Source organism: Myotis nattereri (genome assembly GCF_964212035.1).
Source record: "Myotis nattereri genome assembly, chromosome: 9".
Classification (NCBI taxonomy): Eukaryota; Metazoa; Chordata; class Mammalia; order Chiroptera; family Vespertilionidae; genus Myotis; species Myotis nattereri.
In genome coordinates this window covers 45,261,227-45,283,360 of record NC_138084.1, presented here as the reverse complement: position 1 = coordinate 45,283,360, position 22,134 = coordinate 45,261,227, and the positions used below count along the sequence as shown (strand labels likewise).

At 41.3% G+C, this 22,134-nt stretch overlaps 1 protein-coding gene across 2 annotated transcripts in view; it reads right to left on the bottom strand.

The window, feature by feature from the left end:
• Positions 1-21,005, bottom strand: part of UVRAG (UV radiation resistance associated) — a 284,006-nt gene extending 263,001 nt beyond the window's left edge. For both annotated transcript variants that reach the window (XM_081098742.1, XM_081098743.1), the window contains exon 1: positions 20,684-21,005. In XM_081098742.1, the coding sequence (XP_080954868.1) occupies positions 20,684-20,803 (120 nt within the window). In that variant the 5' untranslated portion in view covers positions 20,804-21,005. The remainder of the gene's footprint in view (positions 1-20,683) is intronic.
• Positions 21,006-22,134: the final 1,129 nt, after the last annotated feature.

The window sequence follows — 22,134 nt, the reverse complement described above, 5'->3', positions numbered from 1 at the left end:
AATGGCTGCACCAATACTTCCCATCCCACATGTTCTCTTACAAGTGATGTTGCCACTTCTCCATTACAAAGTGGGGGTCTATGTTCCATCTCCCTTAAACTTGGGCAGGCCTGTGACGGTGGTAAAAATGATGCTAGGTGGCTTCTGAGGCTAAATCATATAATCACCTCGTCCTCTTATAGGATGCTCTTCCTTGGAATTCAGTCACCCTGCTACGAGGCTGCCAAGCAGCCAGATGGAAAGGATTTCCGTGGTGTTCTCCTCAGCCCCAGATGAGATCCCAGCTAAAGAAGACATATGACCATTTCAGTCCCCAGCCTTTGACACTCAGAAATGAATGACATCAAGTAAAGCACAGAAAAGTTGTCCCCACCAAGCCCAAACTGACCTGAATATTTGTGAGCAAAATAAATAATGATGTTGTTTTAAGCCACTAAATTCTTTGTTACTCAGCAACAGAAAATGAAGAGACCTATCTGATTAAAGAGTCAAACTATTTTATCTCGGTCAAGGTCTATATGAGTAAGGAAAACAATGTTGGGAGAAATATAAAAAGATCCAATTTGATGGGAGGGCAATTTAGCAATAATTATCAAACTTTAAATTGCATATAATATTTGACCAAGCAATTCCCTAAGTCACAAAAATGTGCACAAATATGCTAATTCCGATATTGGCTATAAAAGCAAAAAATAAATAACCACTCTTAAATTGTGGTACACACATACAAAGGAAAACTAACTATATAACCATTTTTTTAAAAGTGCCAATACAGAACAAAAACAAGAGAGCAAGAAATTTTAAATGTTCATGCAAAGAAATATACTTTGTATCCTGAATGATGTAGATCAAGAGTTGGCCAACTTGTTTCATAAAAGGTCAAAGGTCAAAGACTTCCCCTTTTCAGGGCACATCCTGTCTCTGCACATTCTTAGTGTTTATGTTTGTTTACAATCCTTTAACAATGTAAAAACCTTTCTTACCTCATCAGTTGTTATAAAAAACAGTGACTGTTGCAGACCCTAATGTAGATAATCACAAATATTATGAGACTAGAGGCCCGGTACATGAATTCATGTACCAGTGGGGTTCCTCGGCCTGGCCTGCGGGATCAGACCGAAACCAGCTCTCCGACATCCCCTGAGGGGCCCTGGATTGCAAGAGGGCACAGGCCAGGCCGAGAGACCCCACTGGTGCACAATCAGGGCTGGGGAGGAACTTGGGAGGTTGGCCAGCAGGGGAGGGACCACAGGAGGGCTTCAGGGCATGTCCAGCCTGTCTCGCTCAGTCCCCATCAGCCGGACCCCAGCAGCAAGCTAACCTACCAGTCAGAGCGTCTGCCCCCTGGTGGTCAGTGCACGTCATAGCAACTGGTTGACCAGTCGACTGTCTGCTCCCTGGTGGTCAGTGCACGTCATAGTGAACGGTTGAGCAGCCTTAGCATATCATTAGCATATTACGCTTTGATTGGTTGAATGGACTACCAGACACTTAGCATATTAAGCTTTTATTATATAGGATAATTTTTTAAAGTAATATCTGGTTTGGAAATGTAGTCAAACTTCTAGACACCTCCCGCCTTTCCTATTTTCAACTCATTTCAGGTCAGATATTTTTTCTCAGTCTGGGGTGGGGCTACATGGCATGGAAGATTTAAAGTCCAGGTTGTTTCCAGTGAACTGGAATCTGTTTTCAGATTACTGCTACTTTGGTATACTGTTCTGAGGGACAACAAAAGCAAACTTGAGAGGAAATTAGTTTTCCACATTTCCACAGAAGGTAAAAATGTTTATTTACTAAACTGAGAATTTAAGCTTAATAAATTAGGTCAATCTTTAAAAAAAAAAAAAAATACAAAAGCCTATGTCATAGCACTATCAATCATCTATTTTTTCTAATCTTTTATACCACCGGAAAGACTCACTGTGAAAAGTGTTGAAAGAACACAAAAACGCGTTAATGCTAGTGCCTGGTGCTACCGCTACAAGCAAACGGCGCCAACAGCAAATGTTACAAATTTAAACAACAACCCACCAACTCTAATCTCTCAGAAAATACTTTGTAACTTATCCCTAATTGCCAGCTTTCTCTGAAGCATATTACACAACCTTGGAACTAAAGCTTTTCTTTTGACATTAACTCTGCTCTCACCAAAGTTCAAATCAGTTCTAGAATTTAATTGTCATTTACTAAGCACTACTAAATTATAAAACAGGCTTTTCCAAAATTTAGCTCTGAACTTTCTACTTTTGTTATAGGTTTTGGCTCTAGGTGTTCATAGGTGTTTGTTTTTTCCCTCCATCCTGTTCACTGAAATCTTGGTGGAAGACCCAAACCTGCCTTTTTCCCTCTATGTTTCCTCTGGGTAGTGGTGCTCTAAGAAGCAGTTGCTTATACTGACAGATCCGGTGACTTCCTCTGCGTGTCTCTTCCATCCATCCTCTCTTGTTCCCTTTCTTTTCTGTTTTATCTTGCTGGTATTTCCTTCGCAGACTATGCGAGGAACTGTGGGGATACAAACATGGTATTCCCTAATTTCAGAATATGTAATTTTATGAAAGTACTGGAGTCTATGCACACAAAAAGGCCAATTTGAGGTTAAAAAATATCCAGTAGTGTACTTTTCAGTGAGCATTTATTAGAGCACTGTTACTTTAGAAATGTAAGACCAAGGAAGAAAGACACAGAATTACACAGGATGATCTGGAGAATAAAAATTGGAAGACATGCCTGGCCAGTGTGGCCCAATGGTTAAGCATCGACCCATGAACAGGAGGTCATGGTTTGATTCCTGGTCAGGGTTCAATTCCCAATGGGAGGCATGCAGGAGGTAGCTTGATGTTTCTATCTCTCTCTCCCTTCCTCTCTCTGAAATCAATAAAAACATATCTTTAAAAAAAATTGGAAGGCGGTTGTCAGTGGTCCCTGTGCTAAATTAATATTATGTCTGAAATCTGCTTCAAAACAATTGGGATGAGGGAAGGAGGACAAGTAGGTAGACATATGAATAAAAGGAGACCTGCCATGAGGTGACTGCTATTGAAGCTGGGTAATAGGTGCCTGGGAGTTCATTATATACCTTCTCTATATATAACATAACTGCAGACTGAAAATATTCTTAAAAAAGAAAATCCCATGAATTCCAAAAAAGCAAAATTTGAGTTTGCTATGCACCAATGAGCACTATGCTGAATCCACACAAATGAAGTAATGCGTAGGCAATCCCTGCTGTAGCCTGCATACAAATATAGGTTATACGCAAATACTACACCATTTTTTTATAAGGGACTTTGTGGAGAGTGGCTACAGCATTTGGACAGGTTCAAGCCTCCTCAGACTAATGAGAGGGCACGGTCCTCTCGTGGCAAAGCCACGTGCAAGTCCCAGCGTGGAGGGCAAAGCCTTCTCAGCACAATTATAGCCAAAGGCTATGGTTGTAAGCTTGACCTTATGGTCCAAACCAGTGGTCCCACGTGGCTGAGTGATATGGGCTGTGGGAAGTGCAGGAAGTACTGCCAAAACAAAGCTTGATGGAGTTCAGGTGCATGTAATTGAGTAGATTTGAAACCCGAAAGAACATTGTAAACATCTTGACCACGCCCTTACTTTGCCTCAAGAAATCTGGCTATAAAATAAAGACTTGGCTTGCAGGCTGTGGCACTGTTTCTCCAACAGAGTGCAGCGTCCCACCTAGCCCCAGCTTTATTTTTTAATCCTTCACCGCGCCCCCTCAGGTTGACCCCTGGCCGTACTGAGGGTGGCACAGGACTTGAGCATCTGAAAATTTTGGTATTAGGGGTGGAGGGAGGTCCTAGAACCAATTGTCTATGACTGTATACATTTCAATATACATATTTCATTATTCACTGAAATGTCCATTTAAAAAGTTTAAAGTAATATCAATAAGAACAGAAAAAGGTAAGATCATATAGGATCCTAGAAAAATAGATAATAAATTCATGTGGAAAAATAGATAATGAATTCATTAAGTCCAGCAACCTCTGGACTTAATGGGGGCTAATTAGATAATGGATATGGTTGAGGATGAAGGGAAGATTGATAAAAGAGATAAGGGAGTCAAAGGTCCCCTAGGGCAGTGGTCGGCAAACTCATTAGTCAACAGAGCCAAATATCAATGATTGAAATTTCTTTTGAGAGCCAAATTTTTTAAACTTAAACTATATAGGTATGTACATTGTTATTAACTTAATGAGGGTGCTCCTAAGGCTTAGGAAGAGCCACACTCAAGGGGCCAAAAAGCCGCAGGTGGCTCGCTCACAAGTTGCAGTTTGCTGACCATGGCCCTAGGGAAATAAAACCTAATAAATAAAGATGTCAGGACAATAGAGTAGCCACCAGAAAATAAAAAAGAAATGAAACATATATAAGTAGGAAACATATCCTATATCTTATATCAAATTCCAAACAACTTAAAGATATTTAAATGTGAATAATTAAAGCATAAAAGGTACCAAAAGAAATCATAATTATTTTATAATAATCTCAAAGTTTTAAGAATGACATACAACTCGAACCTATAAAAAGAAAAAAATTAATACATTTTACTACACAAAATATTTTTAAATTATGCATAAAACTATTCTACGGGCCCCTAGCCGGTGTGGCTCAGTTTGTTGAGTGTCATCCCGTGCACCGAGAAGTCCCTGGTTCTGTTCCCAGTCAGGGCACATGCCAGGTTGTGGGTTCGATCCTCAGTAAGGGGCATACAGGAAGCAGCTGATCGATGTTTCTCTCTCTCACTGATGTTTCTCTTTCCCTCTCCTTTCCTCTCTCTCTAAAATCAATTTAAAAATAGTTTCTTCTCCTTAAAAAACAAACTATCCTATGCAATATAAAAGGAAAAAAGAACCTAACAAAAAATGTTTAATTCACATAACAAAGACTTCACTAAAACAAAAAGTTCCTAGAAATCAATTTTTTAAAAAGTCCAACAACCCGGCAGAAAAAAAATTGGCAAAGAAAATTAACAGATAATTCACAGAAAAGGAAATATGAATAGCATTTAAACGTGAAAAGATTCTCAACCTCACTCATAAGAGAAATGCAAGTTAAAACTATATTCAAAGGCAAGGCAGTGGCAAAACAGGCACTTTCAGAAAAGAGTATAATTGGTAAAACCTCTATAGATGTCAATCTCACAATATCTACGAAAATTATAAATGCACATATTCTTTGACTAAGCACTTCCACTTCTGCACTTACGTTGAAAATATACTTGCAGAGGGTTGGCTGGTGTGATTCAGTGGTTAGAGAATCAGTTCCCCACACTGAAGGGCCAAGGGCTCAATTCCAGGTCAAGGGCACATACCAGAGTTGCAGGTTTAATCATGGCTCGGTCCAGGCTCTTGCAGGAGGCAACCAATCAATATGTCTCTCTCACATAGATGTTTCTCTCACTTTCTCTTTCTCTCTTTCTCCCCTCTTCCGCTCCCTTCCATTCTCTAAAAATCAATGGAGCCCTAACCGAGTTGTTCAATGGATAGAGCACTGGCCTTCGGACTGAAGGGTCTCAGGTTCGATTCCAGTCAAGGGCATGTACCTTGGTTGCGGGCACTTCCACAGTAGGAGGTGTGCAGGAGGCAGCTGATGTTTCTCTCTCATCAATGTTTCTAACTCTCTATCCCTCTCCCTTCCTCTCTGTAAAAAAACAATAAAATATATATATTTTTTAAATCAATGGAGAAAATATCCTTGGATGAGGATTATATATATATCCAAATATATATATTTGCAGATATGCAATATAATGTATAAAATACACTATTGTTTGTATTAGCAAAAAACTGGAACTAAGTTAAATGCCCATCAATAGGGAGTAGCTAAATTATGGTCTATCCTTTGTAAAATGCTATGTGCCACAAGGAATAAATTATGCGGCAGTTCTTTGAGACCTATTTGGTACAATCTGTAATATATACCATTAGATTTTTAAAAAATACAAAAGTTTATAAAATCAGTATGCTTTACATGTTATCACTTATTTTTCATAAGGGGGAAAAGAATATAATTATTGGAGATGCATAAAATATAGTTAACAACACTGGTTTCTCCAGGGAAGGGAAAATGGGTAATTGGAGCAGAGTGATATAGAGGGCCTTCACTGTATCCCTTTATAGACCTTTTGAAAATTTTCCACATGAATTTATTATCTATTTTTTAAATAAAACTAAATTTACATTTTTATTTTTATCCTTACCCAAGGACATACTTAGAGGGAGAGGGGGAGGGGAGAGAGGGAGAAGGGGAGGGGGAGAGGGGGTAGGGGGAGAGGGGGTGGTGGGGAGTGAGATGGGAGGGGGAATCGAACCAGCGACCTCTGGTGCACAGAATGGTGCTCAGCCAACTGAGCCACACCAGCCAGGGCCCTAAATTTACATTTTTTAAAAATATATTTTTATTGATTTCAGAGAGGAAGGGAGAGGGAGGGAGAGAGAGACAGAAACATCAATGATGAGAGAGAATCATTGACTGGCTGCTTCCTGCATGCCCCCTACTGAGGATCCAGCCTACAACCCAGGCATGTGCCCTTGACTGGAATCGAAACCGGGACCTTTCAGTGCACAGGCCGATGCTCTATCTACAAAGCCAAACTGGCTAGGGCCTAAATTTACATTTTTAAAAACACATGGCAACCAATTATTATATCTGTGATAGCCATTACTAGTGGCAGTGTGGCATAGTGGTAAGACCTCAACCTAGAGTCAATAATTCTAAACTCTAGGGTGGTTCTATCACTCACTAGTGGGCAAATCACTTAACTCTCTCTGAGCCTGTTTCCCTTCCCTAAAATGGAGATATTTCCTGCATGCCTACCTCTGTGGGTTAAGGATCAAATGAAATAATGGATGTAAAAGCTGCCTGAAAAATTGTAAAGGACTTCATAAAGTATTAACAGAAATACAGATGTCAAGAAAGGGATGTGGTTATCAGGGTAAGATGATGAATTGGTTTAGGCATTTGTAATCTGAAATGAAGAGACCGTTTTGGAATTCATTTCTCTAACTAGAGGTGATAAAAATCACAAGCATAGAACAGATCCCCAAAGGATAAACATTCAATAAACAGGATTATAAAACTGCACCACTGCAAAGTCATCCAAGTCTTTGCTGCTCAGTGTCACCTGGGCGCTTGTTAGAAATGCAGAATCTCGGGCCCCACCACAGACCTACTCAAATAGAATCTATATTTTAATAACATCCCTAGGTAACTTGTATGTAAATTTTAGGTTTAATTAGCATTAATTTACTCATTTTTCAGATACTAAAAGTGAGGGACATACATACCCATGTTCACACTGTTAGTATGTAGCAAAATCAAGATTTGGATCCAGGCTTAATCTCCTGGGCTGTGTATATACACTGTATATTTGCTTCCCAGATACACTATTCCAAAACCTTTGAGACATCTTTGCCTGGGTGATGTCCACATCCCCACCTCCATGTCTAATCAGCCACCCAGCTCATCAATTCTTTCTTCATAATATCTCTGGCATATGTTTCTTCTTTTCCACATCCTTTATTAATTCCTCTAAAGCTACTGCTCTTTATACTATGAAAAACCAGCTTCCTTCTCTTAAATGTTAACATACTGAACCTACCAAGACTAGCAAACTCTAACTTAGTAAATCTAACCCAGAATATTCATGTCTTCACTTCCATTATTTTTTCCCCTTACCTCTTTCTCTTCGCCTTAGAACACAGGTTGCCTTTAATTAATAAGGCCCTCCCTCTATAATCAAGCTTTACTAAAGAAATCCAAAGGCCCTGAACTACTTTCCAGTACAACCTTTAATCCCAATCTGTCCCAATAAACTCACCATTCACAAACATTCTCCTAGCTTCACAGTTCTCTCCTCTACACTGTACCCTAACAAACCAAAGTATTTCAACATTTCTTGAGTACCCACATGGTGTGCCAAGAACTAGACAATAAACCAGAAGTTTACATAGATTCAATAAAAATAAAAGTCCTGGCCTCTGCCCCATTTCCACTTCTGCACCAACAAGTTTTGACTTTTTTAAGAGCAAATAATATGGGAGGACTTTTATAGATGCTCAGCCACGAGAGGAATAGCTGAACAGACAGACTAAGCCACACACAGCATGAACACTAACTCCTGTACAACAATCTGTACACGACAGCACGAGGGTACAGTTCTAGAGACTCCCTTGTACAAACTGAATTTGATTAAATCAACCTGAAAAAGCAAAGGGTACTTCAGTTCAAAATCAGATATTTATTCCAATTACCCAAACACTGAGTTCTAGCTCTGCCATTTCACTTGGGAATATATCTAACCTAAGCTCCAGGTACCTCACCGGAAAAATGGAGCTAACAGCAGTTTCTACCTCACAGAGTTGTAATGAGGAATAAATGAAGTAACTGCAGAGTGCTTAGACACGGTGCTGGCACATAAGACAGTTTAATAACAGGACTGTTATTATCGATCACCTTAGAGTTTCCTCAGTCTCTGCGGTCAGTTTCCCTGTAGCTTCAAAATCTACCCACCTAACTGGAACTATACAGGTTTGTGAAGAATGAGGCAAAGGTGGAATCGGAAAGTTGTATTTTAAATACAACAAGCAAACAGAGTAAGAGGACAGGAAGAGCTCTGAATGTAGAACCAGAATTAGCTGGGTATGAGCTCAACCTCCTCCACGTTCTTTTCTGGGCCTTGACTGTTCTCAACTGTCGCATGGGGGCGATGGTTCTAACTACTGTGGTGAAAAATACTATGAGAATGGTTTTAAAGAGATTAGATACTAAAAAACACAAGACAGCATGGCAAAATGTAAAAAGGTTAAGAGTGGGAAATTCGTCCTTGAATGATTTTTAAAGGTATTTCTGTAATGCTGTGTGACAAGGAACCCTGAGTCTTGACTGGAGGAAAACCTGGCAGCAAATGGCCATCACAAAGTTGCAGTGAAGTGAATACAATTAAGTACACAAACACCTAACCTTCTTCATGACTCAGCTTCAGAATCTCCACTTTGGAGACAACCTTCCGGACCTTCCTTCCCCATTCCACTATCCCAAACCAAGATGATCTTTACATAGTATTAAAATAGCTGAATCTGGCCCTCGCCGGTTTAGCTCAGTGGATACAGCGTCAGCCCGCAGACTGAAGGATCCACCGGTTCCATTCTGGTTAAGGGCACGTACCTTGGTTGCAGGCTCGACCCCTGGCCTGGTGGAGGCACGTGCGGGAGGCAACCAATCAATGTGTCTCTCTCACATTGATATTTCTATCTCTCTGTCTCTCCTCGCCTACACTCTCTCTAAATATCAACGGAAAAATATCCTAGAGTGAGAATAAAAAAAAAAATAGCCGAGTTTGTATATCAAAAATGCAGCTAATGTGCAATTAAGAAATTATGCAATTTTAGTGTTCCATCTAACAATCAGCCTCATAGTTTCTTATAGAAATATATGAATATCCAAAGTAAAACAGTCACTCCAGAGCAACAGACATCTGTTCTGATTTTTATGTATATTTTAAAAACCTTCCACATAGAATACTTTCCATTAAGTCAATTCATGAAAACAAGCCTGAAACACCTATATGTACAGTTCCATTATGGGACCAATTCTATCCTGTACTGTGTATAGTCCTGTAAAATATCCTAAACTTGTAATGAGGACCACATAGCCTACCTGCCTCCCTTGCTTTGTGATCTACTTTCAGGATGAAAAATTAGAAAGTCTTCTTCATATTGTTGCTTCTCATATATTCCTAAACATTAACATTCTAGTGGATGAAAGCAGCGTAACAGTAAGATGCTAGGGCCCTCTGGCTCCATCTTGTTCAAGCTGTTTGTGACCATGGCTCAGGCTAATAGCTTCTGCTTAGTCTTGCACAGAGGCACGCGACTCATTACAGGAATTCTGCTTGTGGCTTGAGGAGACAAGTAAAGTATGTACAGTATTGCTTACCAAAGATCTGTAGGAACCTTGTAACCAGATTCACAGCAACTAGTACAATCTTCCTCCAACCTCTGCTGCCCCAGATGTGTGCAGTGGGCAATCACTCTTGCCCTCCCTTTTGCACTTCCCTTGACATAAAAGAAGCCTGAACTCTGTACTTTTCAAAGATGGATTTGAGGATTAGGACTCCCATCTTCTCAGTTGGCACCTTCTCAATTAATCAACCTCTCCTTACTCCAAACTCTGACGTTTGACTTTTAGCCTTTTGAAGTGTTGGACACATGAACTTTGGACCCATGACAGCAGTACCAATTTTCTCAATGACATTATTCTACTCAGTGAGGTAGACAAAGTAAAAAAAATAAATAAAATTTTTTTCATAATCCTTGCATTTTAAAAGTTTACTTTTCCTGTACTATACAAAAAAAAAATGACTGCAATTATGACAAGAAATAATTCGTATCCTCTAAAAGACATAAGTAGATAAAGGAAACAAGACATATAGTTTCTAATCCTGTGCCTAACATAAATCAAAGTTTCTTCTACTTCTGGACTTAAAATCAGTTTTAACGTAGGCTAAAATGAACACATGAATTACTTATGGGTCAAAAAAAGTAAAGTCATGTTAAAAAACACCAAGTTTGTCCTGGAAGTAATAGATCATAAAAGTCTGATTTCCACTTTTACTTATTTGTATCTTCTCTTTTTTCTTACTCAAGAGTCTACCGACAAACGACAAAGGTAACTGCCGGTTTCAGCTTCCTGACATTATTTAAGTCTGACTGTATCTTTTAGGACATTCTAAAACCATGGTGGGGGAAAGTGCCAGATATTTCAATGGACCAACAAACAGACCAAGACCCCTAAGTGCTGGGTTCCAATGCTTAGCTTTAGCATTATCTCTCAGCCTCTTAAAAAAAAAAAATGCACTGAACTAGAGTTTTCAATGCCTAATAACATCACTAGTCAATGAGGTCAATGGCAGTATTACACAGAATAAAAATCCTGGCATCAAAAACCCCAAAATCATCTGATGGTATTAAAGAGGCAAGAATCAGGACTTCTTAAGTAGAAAAAGGATAGGCATGGTAAGTACCCAGGGACAAAACAGGAAGACTGTTCATGTAAACTACAGAGGGACATTCCAAAGTTTCACTCTAATTTACACCATAAGAGAGGAATGGGGTGGAGTCTGAGTGTTTGCCCATAAAAAGAAGTTTAAAATGCAGCCTCTCTCCCATTTTCATTCTAGCTTAAAATCCTCAAAGCTGTAGGTGTAATGTGTCAAAGCAAAGATAACTTTAAGAATCAAGTTCTCAAAATACCCAGCCCAGCACAGTGGAACTGCTCATGAGAGACCCAGGATCTGGTCAGGTCCCTGTTGCTAGCAGGAACAGTATGACACTCAACTCAGATTTGTTTTATGAATACTCTTTATTAACTCCTTGAGGGCCGGAATAAACAGGCCAGGGCTATGGCCAGGGAAATAGATTCACCCGAGTGCTTCAGATTGGGCATCTATAAAATTCAATGATTCAAAATTCATGTTTCCATCTTAAAGTAAGGTAGAAAACAAGGTTATATAATTCTGAATCAAGAAGGTATACTATAGCCCTGACTGGTGTGGCTCAGTGATTGGAGTGTAGGTCCACACACTGAAGGGTCAAAGTTCAATACCCGGTCAAAGACATACACCTGTGTTGCAGGTTCAATTCCCCAGCCCAGGTCAGGGCAGGTGGGGGAGGCAACCAATAGATGTCTGTCTCTCTCCTCCTTCCCTTCCACTCTCTAAAAATCAATGGGAAAAAATATCCTCCGGTGAAGATTAACAAACAATCAATCAACAAAAGAAGGTATAGTATAAATTATGATTTTTTAAAATTCCAATGTCAAGTTTTCCATTCTCCGTGTGCTCCTCTACCTGGATAATATAAGGATGTAGCTGCTAAAATACAAGGCACTAAAAAAGCTGAACTCTGCCCCAGATATGACTGATGTCATCAAACCTAAAATAAAATTTAAAAGCTAAAATGTCCTCTCTTAACATAATGTCTTTAATTTTTCTAGAACAACCCTAGTTAGTAGCTGCACATATTTGAGTACATTAAAAATGACAAATATTTCTTTCTGCCACCTTCCTACCACACCCCCAGTAGTAATGTCTGACAAGTAAAAATACACAGATTATCAAAGTACACATTTGGAAATTATGGAGACCTAACTTTTTTTTTTTTTAACTACACATTTCAGGCCCAACTTATTAGTTTCAATTCTGCTCTTACTCTATTTCCAGTCAGTTTCACTTCTGAATTTTCTGCCACAAAGTTAAGAACTGTGACCCTGTGGAGAAGTAAGTACTAAAAAAGAGCATAGTATTTCCTTTCAAAGGAAAGCTAAACATTTTCACAGGAAAAACAAAAAAAATTCTTAAATTCCTAATGGCTTTTGTCACATAAAAATAATGATTTTAGGATGCTGATTTGAGTTTCTGTAGCTTCCTCATATAATTTTGTTTACAAGATCCAAAGAAGCTCAAAAATTGCCATCATTTTATTTTATAGATATACAACTATATATTATTTTTTATTTGAGTCACAAGGAAGGGCTCAGTAAATATTGTGGAAGAAATAAATGTGCATAGCATGTTACTGCACTGCAGGGGTATATGTTCCCAATAAGGTACAGCTTCCTGCAGTGTGGTGCAGCAGTTAGAGGGTCAGCCTGCAAACCAAAGGGTCTCAGGTTTGATTCCCAGGCAAGGTCATGTACCTCGGTTGCAGATTCACTGCTGGCCCAGGTCCAAGCAAGTACAGGAGGCAACCAGTTGATATGTCTCTCTCACATCTCTCTCTACCAACCTCCCTCTAAAAATCAATTTTTAAAAATAATTTTTAAAAAAGAGGAGCTCCCAGTAACTGGGTTCAAATCTATAATAATAAAAGGGTAATATGCTAATTAGACCAGACATCTTCTGGACATCATTCTGGACATCCTTCCTGACAAAGCTGGGGCCCAAGAGAAGCTAGCCTGGGTTCCAGGTGCCTGCGGGTGACCTGAGGGAAGGCAGCCCGGGTCCGAGGTCCCAGGTGCTGGAGGGAAGCCAGTACCAGCAGCCTGGGGAAGGAAGGCCAACTCTTGCATGAATTTTCGTGCATTGGGCCTCTAGTTTAAAAACAAATAAACAAAGCCCAGCCTTTATTACACAGGGGCCTCTCGTTCAAACTGCACTTCAGGAAGAGGCCTGCACTGAACAGTCTGCCTGCAGTGTTTCTGCCATCTGAGCCAGGCCTTATAAAGGAGTTCCTGGAATCCTATTTCAACCAGTAGGACTAAGTTTTTCTCCATCCAATCTGAGCTACAAAGCTATATCCCCATAACCTTCTTCACCAACCAATCAGGACAGTGCCTTTTGAACCAATCAAATTGCAAGAATGTGGAGTCCTCATTTGCATGAGGACAGACCAATCAGGAACCAAGGATGGGGACTTCTATCTATACTAGAGGCCCAGTGCACAAATTAGTGCACCAGTGGGGTCCCTCAGCCTGGCCAGCGATCAGGGCTGATTGGGGCAGACTGGCCGGGCGGAAGGACTGCAGGAGATTGGCTGGCCGCAGGAGGTTGGCTGTGGGAGCACACTGACTACCAAGGGCAGCTCCTGCTTTGAGCGTCTGCCCCCTGGTGGTCAGTGCGCATCATAGCTACCAGCTGGTCGTCCGGTCCTAATGGTCACTTAGGCTTTTATATATATAGATAAGTCAGTTCCCCTCTGGTTCTAGGAGCACACATTCCCTTTCCACCAAAGATTGCTTTTTCCCAGGCTAGTCTAGAGCTGAAACACCGAGATGTCTCACAGATAAGCGCAGGGCAGAACAGACCAGAAAGGAATAGCAGACTAATTCTAATAAAGGAGGTATCCTACAAAATATTTGACTACTATTCAAACCTGTCAAAGTCATCAAAAATCGAAGTCTAAGGAATTGTCACAACCAAGAGAAAGCTAACGAGATAAAACAATCTATATATATATAAAAGCCTAATATGCAAATTATCCCCTTGGGAATTCGATGGCTCACTATGACATGTGCTTGATCACCTGGGGCGGTGTGGAATGAAGGAAGGCCCCAGCCTGGCAGCCAGAAGGCCCCTATTGGCCCTAATTGCTAGCCAGGCCTAGGGACCCTACCTGTGCACGAATTTCGTGCACGAGGCCTCTAGTGATATATGATATAGTATTCAGGATGAAATCCTGGCACAGAAAAAGGTCATTAGGCAAACACTAAAGATCTATCAACAGATGAATGGTTAAAATGTAGCACATGCATATAATAAATTATTACTATAAAAGGAATGAAATTCTGATACATGCTACAACATGGATGAACATTTAAAACAATAAGTGAATGAAATAAGCCAGACACAAAAGGACAAATAGTGTATGATTCTACTTATGTTAAGTCTCTAGAAAAAGCAAATTCAAAGACAGAAAACAGAATTTACCAGGAACATAAGGAAGAGAGAATGGAGAGTTTGTTTAATGGGTACAGTTTCTGTTTGGGATGATGAAAAACTGTGGAAGAAGATAGTGATGGTTGCTCAACAGTGAGAATGTACTTAATGCCACTGAACTGTACACTTTAGAATAATAAATATGGCAAATTTTATGTTATGTATATTTTATCACAAATTTTAAACTAAGGAAATCTAAACTATTGACTTAGTTAATAATAATAATGCATCAATATTGGTTCATAAATTGTAAAAATTTGCCATATTAATGAAAGATGCTAAAATTCAAGGAAATTGGATATTGGATATAAAGGAACTTTCTGCACTGTTTTTCTAAAAACCTAAACTATTCTAAAAAATAAAATCTATTTTAAAATTCCACAATATATAAAAATTAGAGGTCCGGGGTACGAAATGTGCGTGGGTATGGTCTCTAGGCCTGGCCTGTGATCAGGGCCATCTCGCAACCAGCCCTGTCCCCCACCGCCACCCACCCCTGGTTCCCCATTCACCATGGGGCGATGGGAGCCTGCCCGCTGGGGAAAGGGACCAAGAGGTGGTCAGTGCGTCTCATAGTGACTGGTCAAGCGGTCGTTCTGGTCGTTCCGCTGTTAGTGTCAATTTGCATATTACCCTTTTATTATATAGGATATCAAAGCATTATGTTGTACACCTGAAACTAATGTCAATTATATCTCAATTTAAAAAAAAAAAAAAACATGGAGAAGGGAAAGCAATTTCCTAAAGACGGGTAAGTTACAGTGATCAGAGTAAGTGCAGGAGAGATGATGGCCAGACAAAATAATAACAATAAAGACATTCACTTCCCCCAAAAAATTCAAGGAAGATAAAGGCTCATAACATTAATATACCCCACCTCCTGCCAAAAAAAAGACAAGAAAAAATGTTCTTAAATCAATGAAAAACATAAGTAAGCAATCAGAAAAATTAATGGCAAAGATATGAACAAGGAATTCATTAAAGAAATGCTACATAAATCTGTGTAAAGGTACTGAAATTCATAGGGTTGTATAAGAATAAATGAGATCATGTAATTAACATAGTGTTTGATATACAAAAATAAAGCTATTAAAATATAACTAATAATTAAAGAAATGCTTATTTAAATAACAAAAATAAAGGGATGAGCAAAATTAGGTTTACAGTTGTTCATATGGAAAATAATGCAATTCTTATATAATAATACAAGAATAAACTGTTTTGTGTACTCACAACTGTAAATCTACTTTTGTCAACCCCTGTATGTATATGTATATGTAGGTAAAATACATATATAAAACCTGTATACATAAAATTGGATTGGAAAACACTGAGAAAATGTATGATGCCCAAAGTTGACAAAATGTAGAGATGCAGGTCCTAACTTGGTAGCAGTGTAATAGGCATATCCTTTTTGGAAACTGCTAATATTTTCTAAAGCTAAAATAGTTATATATAACTATTTTATATATAGTTATATTTATATATGTGTGTGTGTGTTTGTTATACACTATATATATATATATATATATCTCCATACTTTGAGTTATTTCACTGCTCTAAATTTATCCTACAAAAATTAGGTATGAATACTCATTGCCACAATGTAATAGAGAAAAACTGAAGAATCCAAAAGTCTACATATGGGGTTAAACATACTAGTAACTAAATATTATTATACAAAATGTGATAGATAGATAGATAGAGACATGGACAACTAAGAAAAATAATATTAAATTGCAAAATCTTTTAACTTTTTTTTAAAAAAGGGATTAAAGTGGGCAAGGATTATTTAATCTGAGCTCTTCTATTTATACTTCAAGGAAACCAAACCTGCATGCAAAATTGTTTATGTATGTATGTAAGTGCATTTTCTAAGGAAAGAGCCTATAGGTTCTACCAAATCTTAAAGAAATATGTGACGCCCCAAAAAGGGTCACTAAGCAATCACTAAAAAGCACCCCCTGCACACACCCACTCTAAGTGTCTGAGAAACATAGATAAGTTATACTCAAGTGAGGAAGTCTTTAGGAAGGAAAGAAATGCTCTCAATTAAACTTTTAAGGGACTATTAAATGTCTCTATCACAAAACACATTTTTTATTTCAAAACTCCTAAATCTAAGGGTGTAAAGGAAGTTACTCTTCAAATGAACTCATATTCACTAGGTAATTAAGAACCACAACCAAAAATTACAGAGCAAAAACAGTCTTCAAAATGTGTGACTAGTTCATACTGAAGTTACAGTTAAAATAAGATCACAGAGAAGAAAAAGGGGCAGAGACTAAGTAGTAGTTTCATTTGACACAGTCAAGTAGCTACCAGACTACAGAGAGTACTCATACATATAAAGGATCAGGAGTTATAAAGTCTTAACTAAAGTTTTTTGGTGTGTGTGTGTGTGTGTGTGTGTGTGTGTGTGTTTTAGACAAGCAGATTAAAATAAGAGAAATAAATTAGGTATTATACATAATTTAATGAACTTTCTTTAAGCAAAAACAAACGTCTTTTTCTGGAGGCAGGTGGGGGGTGGTCCAATACTTCTGGAACTAATCTATTATAACATTACAGTCATTAGAAGCAATGAGATTAATGAAGAATAGAATAAATGAGTAGTAATAGCAGTGATACTCTCTATCTTAAAATGAAAGTATACTTGAGAACAGTGGTTCTCAACCAGGAGTAATTTTGCCCCTTGAGGAACATTTGGCAACATCTGGATGCATTTTTTATTGCTAGGACTGGGCAGGTGCTGATAGTACACTGTGGGTAGAGGCCAGGAGTGGGGCTAAAAATCTTACAGCCCCGTCCGTCTAGCCACCCAGAATGTCAACAGTGCCAAAGTTGGAAAAACTCTGCCTTAGAAATAAGCTGGGCAACCACTGAATCTATGCTTTGAAATGATCAACTTTAGTAGAAATTCTCAATCAATAGGGTTGGCTTATTTGTTTAGAAACATTAACATTTTATTAAATAGCATGGGATCTATTAAAATTATATGACTGTCAAAAGGTATTATTTAAAGGAAAATTAATTGGACTTCCAATTTATCTAAACCTTTGAAATTTTGCAAAAGCTACAGGCAAAAATAAAAAGACAATGAATTAATGCTAACAGAACGTTTTATACACACACATATCCTATGACTCTCACAAACAATACTGAGCAAAAGAAACCAGTCACAATCATACATTTTGCATGATTCCATTTATATACAGTTCAAGAATAGGTGAAAACTGATCTCTTATGTTAGAAATCAGAATAGTGACTCCTTCAGAGAAAAGGGGAGAGAGAGAAGGGCGAGAACATAAAGGGGACTTCTGGAATGCTAATAATTTTTTATTTCTTTATCCAGGTAGTAGTTGCAGAACTGTGTTCACTTTGTGACAATTCATCAAGATGTATACTTAAGCCCTAACCGGTTTGGCTCGGTGGATAGAGCATCAGCCTGCGACTGAAAGGTCCCAGGTTTGATTCCAGTCAAGGGCATGTACCTTGGTTGCGGGCACATCCCCAGTGGGAGGTGTGCAGGAGGCAGCTGATCGATGTTTCTCTTTCATCGATGTTTCTAACTCTCTATCCCTCTCCCTTCCTCTCTGTAAAGAATCAATAAAATATATATTTTTAAAAAAAAAAAAAAAGATGTATACTTAAGCCTTGACAGGTTTGGCTCAGTGGATAGAGCGACGGGCTGCGGACTGAAGGGTCCCAGGTTCGATTCCGGTCAAGGGCATGTACCTTGGTTGCAGGCACAACCCCGGTGGGGGGTGTACAAGGAGGCAGCTGATCAATATATCTCTTTCATCGATGTTTCTAACTCTCTATCCCTCTCCCTTCTTCTCTGTAAAAAAATCAATAAAATATATCTTTTTTTAAAAAGATGTATACTTAAAATTCTTCAAGTTGTGTACTAGTAATCAGTGCAGTTTACTGTATACAGATAACAATTTAACAAAAATGTTTCTTTTTTAATGTTATATATTTACAACCCCCAAAACTTGGGCATTTGGACCCAGGAAGCTAAATTAATATCAACTGCAAAAGTGAAAGTGTTTTTGTTATACTATAGGCTGCCTTCCAAGAATCCAAGGATGACACCCCAGAAAGCTGTAAATACCATACTCGGCACTCATACAGCATTCACTGTGCACTAAGTCACTATATATATTCCTCATCACAAATCCAAAAATTTGATAAACACTTACAAATGCAGTTGAATTTCTTTCATGGAAAGTATGTTAGCGTTATTTCCTCAAATGTTAAACTGTGAACTGTTATCAAAGAACAGGCTCTATGAAACAAACGATGCTTTCTCTTTCCTGATTCCACATTTTCCCAAAGCTTGCCCACACTAAACCCCTCTAGGTCCTCAACGCCTTAGGATTTCTCCAGACTGCTTGCTGATAACAGTGCCCCCCACTGCTTCTCCCAGTATCCAGTCTCACACTCCACCTCTTCGCCCACACACATAACCTTCACAGTAACCCTCATTCCAGAGGTTAGTCTCCCCGCCCCTCAATACTTTCACTCTTTCCCAGCACCTCATAAATACAACCCAAACCTCACTGCTCTCAAGCTCCTAATATTCTCCACAAATTCGCTTCCCACGCACCACAAAACCAGGGCACACTGTCCCAGTCTTTTAAATCCACTTCTGCCACACACACACACACACCTTGCTTCTGCAAACAATTCAGCTCACTGGCCACCACTATTATCTCAACTCCCCTCTTCCCTTTAGCAATCCCCCCCACCCCACACACACACACACACACACACACCACCACCACCACCACACACACACACACACACACCTTGCTTCTGCAAACAATTCAGCTCACTGGCCACCACTATTATCTCAACTCCCCTCTTCCCTTTAGCAATCCCCCCCCCCCACACACACACACACACCACCACCACCACCACCACCACACACACACACACACTTTCAGGTATTCAGAACCATCCCATTTCCCACCCACCCTCTGCCCTCACCCTCTGCTTTCCTCTTTAGGAACCTTTCCCAAGTCCTATGACAGAAATCACAAGCCGGAGGAAAGGTATGCAGGAACATGCTCTGTCCTGTGTGCAGGTAGTTGCACAAGCCTCAAGCACACAACCACGTGCACGGGCTGGAGTCAGACGCTGGATTCTGCAACCCGGCGCGGGCACCTACTAAATGCAAGGCTTCGAACGAGTGGTTTTGCATCAAGCTGCAGTTTCCCAACCTCTACAAAATGGGGTTAAATAAAACAGTTATTTCACAGAGTTGTGAGAATTAAATGAACTACCAGCCACTTAGCACAGCGCACAAACCCATCAAGATAAACTCTCAATAACTGACAGTTTTTCTGCGGTCCTCGGTGTGGAAGGAGGAATAGAGAGGATGAAAGGCTCTTTAAGTTTCTCTAAAGCTACTGTTCCTGCAAAGTCTCCTCTCGGGGGACACAAGTAGGGCAAGGGAGGGAAGGAGGGAAGGAGCACTCTACAGATGTGTGGGTGACACAAAGGACGCTGTCCGATCCCCAAACTCAGTGTTCTCTTTATCATCCCCCTACAATGCGGACCCAAGAAGCCATCAGGCTCTTGCAGACGGATGGGGACGTAGATATACATCGAATCCTCCTTCCACGGACACTCATCTGAAGGAACGAGAGAGGAAAGAGCCCCTTCAATTGCTGAAACGCGTTCCTCGGGGGTCTGAGATTAGGAAGGCAATCCCGAAGTCTCTCTCAAAGGATTTCTCCTGGGAAGCTGAGGGGGGCAGTTCACGATTAGGAGAGACTAAAAGTAAATGCCAGAAACCTGAACGACTCCTCGCTTCTCCGGAAGGAAAGAGTAGCAACGGGATTCTCCGCGGGTGGGGAGGGAGAGGAAAAGCACTGTCCCCGTCTCTGGTGGGGCCGCAGGGCTTCCCCGGGCCCGTTCCTAGAGGGATAAGGGGGAGGGTTTCCGCAAGGGAATCCCCAGCTGCCCGTTGACAGGCGGGCTCAGGCCCCCGGGGAGTTTCTCCGGCTCCCTTCCGTCTCCGCACAGCCCGGCTCCAGTAGCGGGGTTTCTCCTCGGGCTGCGGGGTCTCCCGGAGATCCGGCCATCACTGGACCCCTCCCCTTACAAAACCTCGTCAGCCCTCCGAGTTCTCCCGGCCACTTCTCGGGGTCTCCCGCTGGCACCGGGACAGCCCGCCGCCCACGGGATCCCCTTCCGAGCGCTGCGAGCCCGCAGGGTTACCTGCTGAGACGGCAGCTCCACGTGCAGGGCCCGCGCAGCAGAACCGGGAGGCAGCGCAGCGGCGGCCGGGCCCGGGGGCGGCGGGGGGACCGTGCCCCCGATCGACGCCGAGACGCTCATCTTGACCCAGGGTCCGCCGAGCGGCGGGGCCGGCACTCCTCCGGCATCCGCTACCACCGCTCAGCCACGACCCGCAGAGCCGCCGCAGCCCAAACACCCGCCACCGGAGGGGCAGGACTGCTCTACCCCACCTCGCGCCGCCGCCGCCGCCGCCGCTGCCTAAGGAAGAGCCATATTACCGCAGTGCAACCCCCACCACCCTGCCGAGACCTGGCGTGCTCATTGGTTCAGCTCCTATAGGGGCGGGACCCAACCACAGAGAGGAGACGCGCCATTGGGTAACAGGTCTGTCCTTCGCCGGCCGAATGGAATGGGGCGGAGGGACCCGAGGATGGCCTCAAATGCGTCTGTCAAACCCGGGTGAGACCTGGGGCGGTGCTTCTTTTTTCCCAAGTCTAATTGGTTTATTCACTGCCACAGGGCGGGGTCTCCTGTTGGACCTGCAAAGGCCATTGCTCTAGGTCGTTGTCAGTTGTCGGTAAAAGGAAGAGGGGCGGGTCTGATTAGGTACAGAGTGCGCCTGGGCTCCGGTGTCACGTGCAGGAGGCAAGCGAGTCACCTGATTAGTGAGAGTCAGTCTTCCGAGCCACTTCCGCCCTAACCTAGTTGCCATAGTAACCAGCCTCCTGAAGAGGGTGGGGAGCCTCCCCGCGGGCTGGGTCGGGTCCCTCGCGGACCTTCCCCGCCGGCTGGTCTGCACTGAGTTGCAGGCTCTCTAAACATTCTTTTCCTGAAGTGCTGCCGTCCACGTGCGGGGGTTGAAAAGGAACGGCTTATGGTTTGGCATAAAGGCACCACGCAGGATGTATTAAGACCAGAAACCTGTCGGGCAGTCCCAACAGCTCTTCCAAGACCAACTCCAATCCACGGGCCATGCCCCTCCTCGCACGCCACTAACTGCTGTCCTGAGCTACGGGGGATGCCAGGCACCCAGGTCTCTGTGTGTCTCTATGAGGGGGTTGCTTATGCTGTCCCTAGAAAGCCTGTGCTACTTTTCTCCTAACGCTCACCCATCAAATCTCATCTGGAGCTGGAATCCCTTCCTCCAAAAGGCTTTTCTGATTCATTGTGGGGCCTGATTAGGAATCTTGTCCCCACCATATTCCTGATTATTCTGTTGCATTGTCTTTTAATATGTGCAATACACACATGTAGACATACACACATACATACTGAATTCCTCAAGAAAAAGAACCTGTTGTTTATCTCTGGATCCCCAGTGTTTTTGAAGTGAAGCCCCCCTCAAATGCCACCTCTTCCATGAAGAATCCTTGATCACAGTGATAGTGTCTATAGCAATTGTGTCTATAATAAATAGCATTGAATCGTTC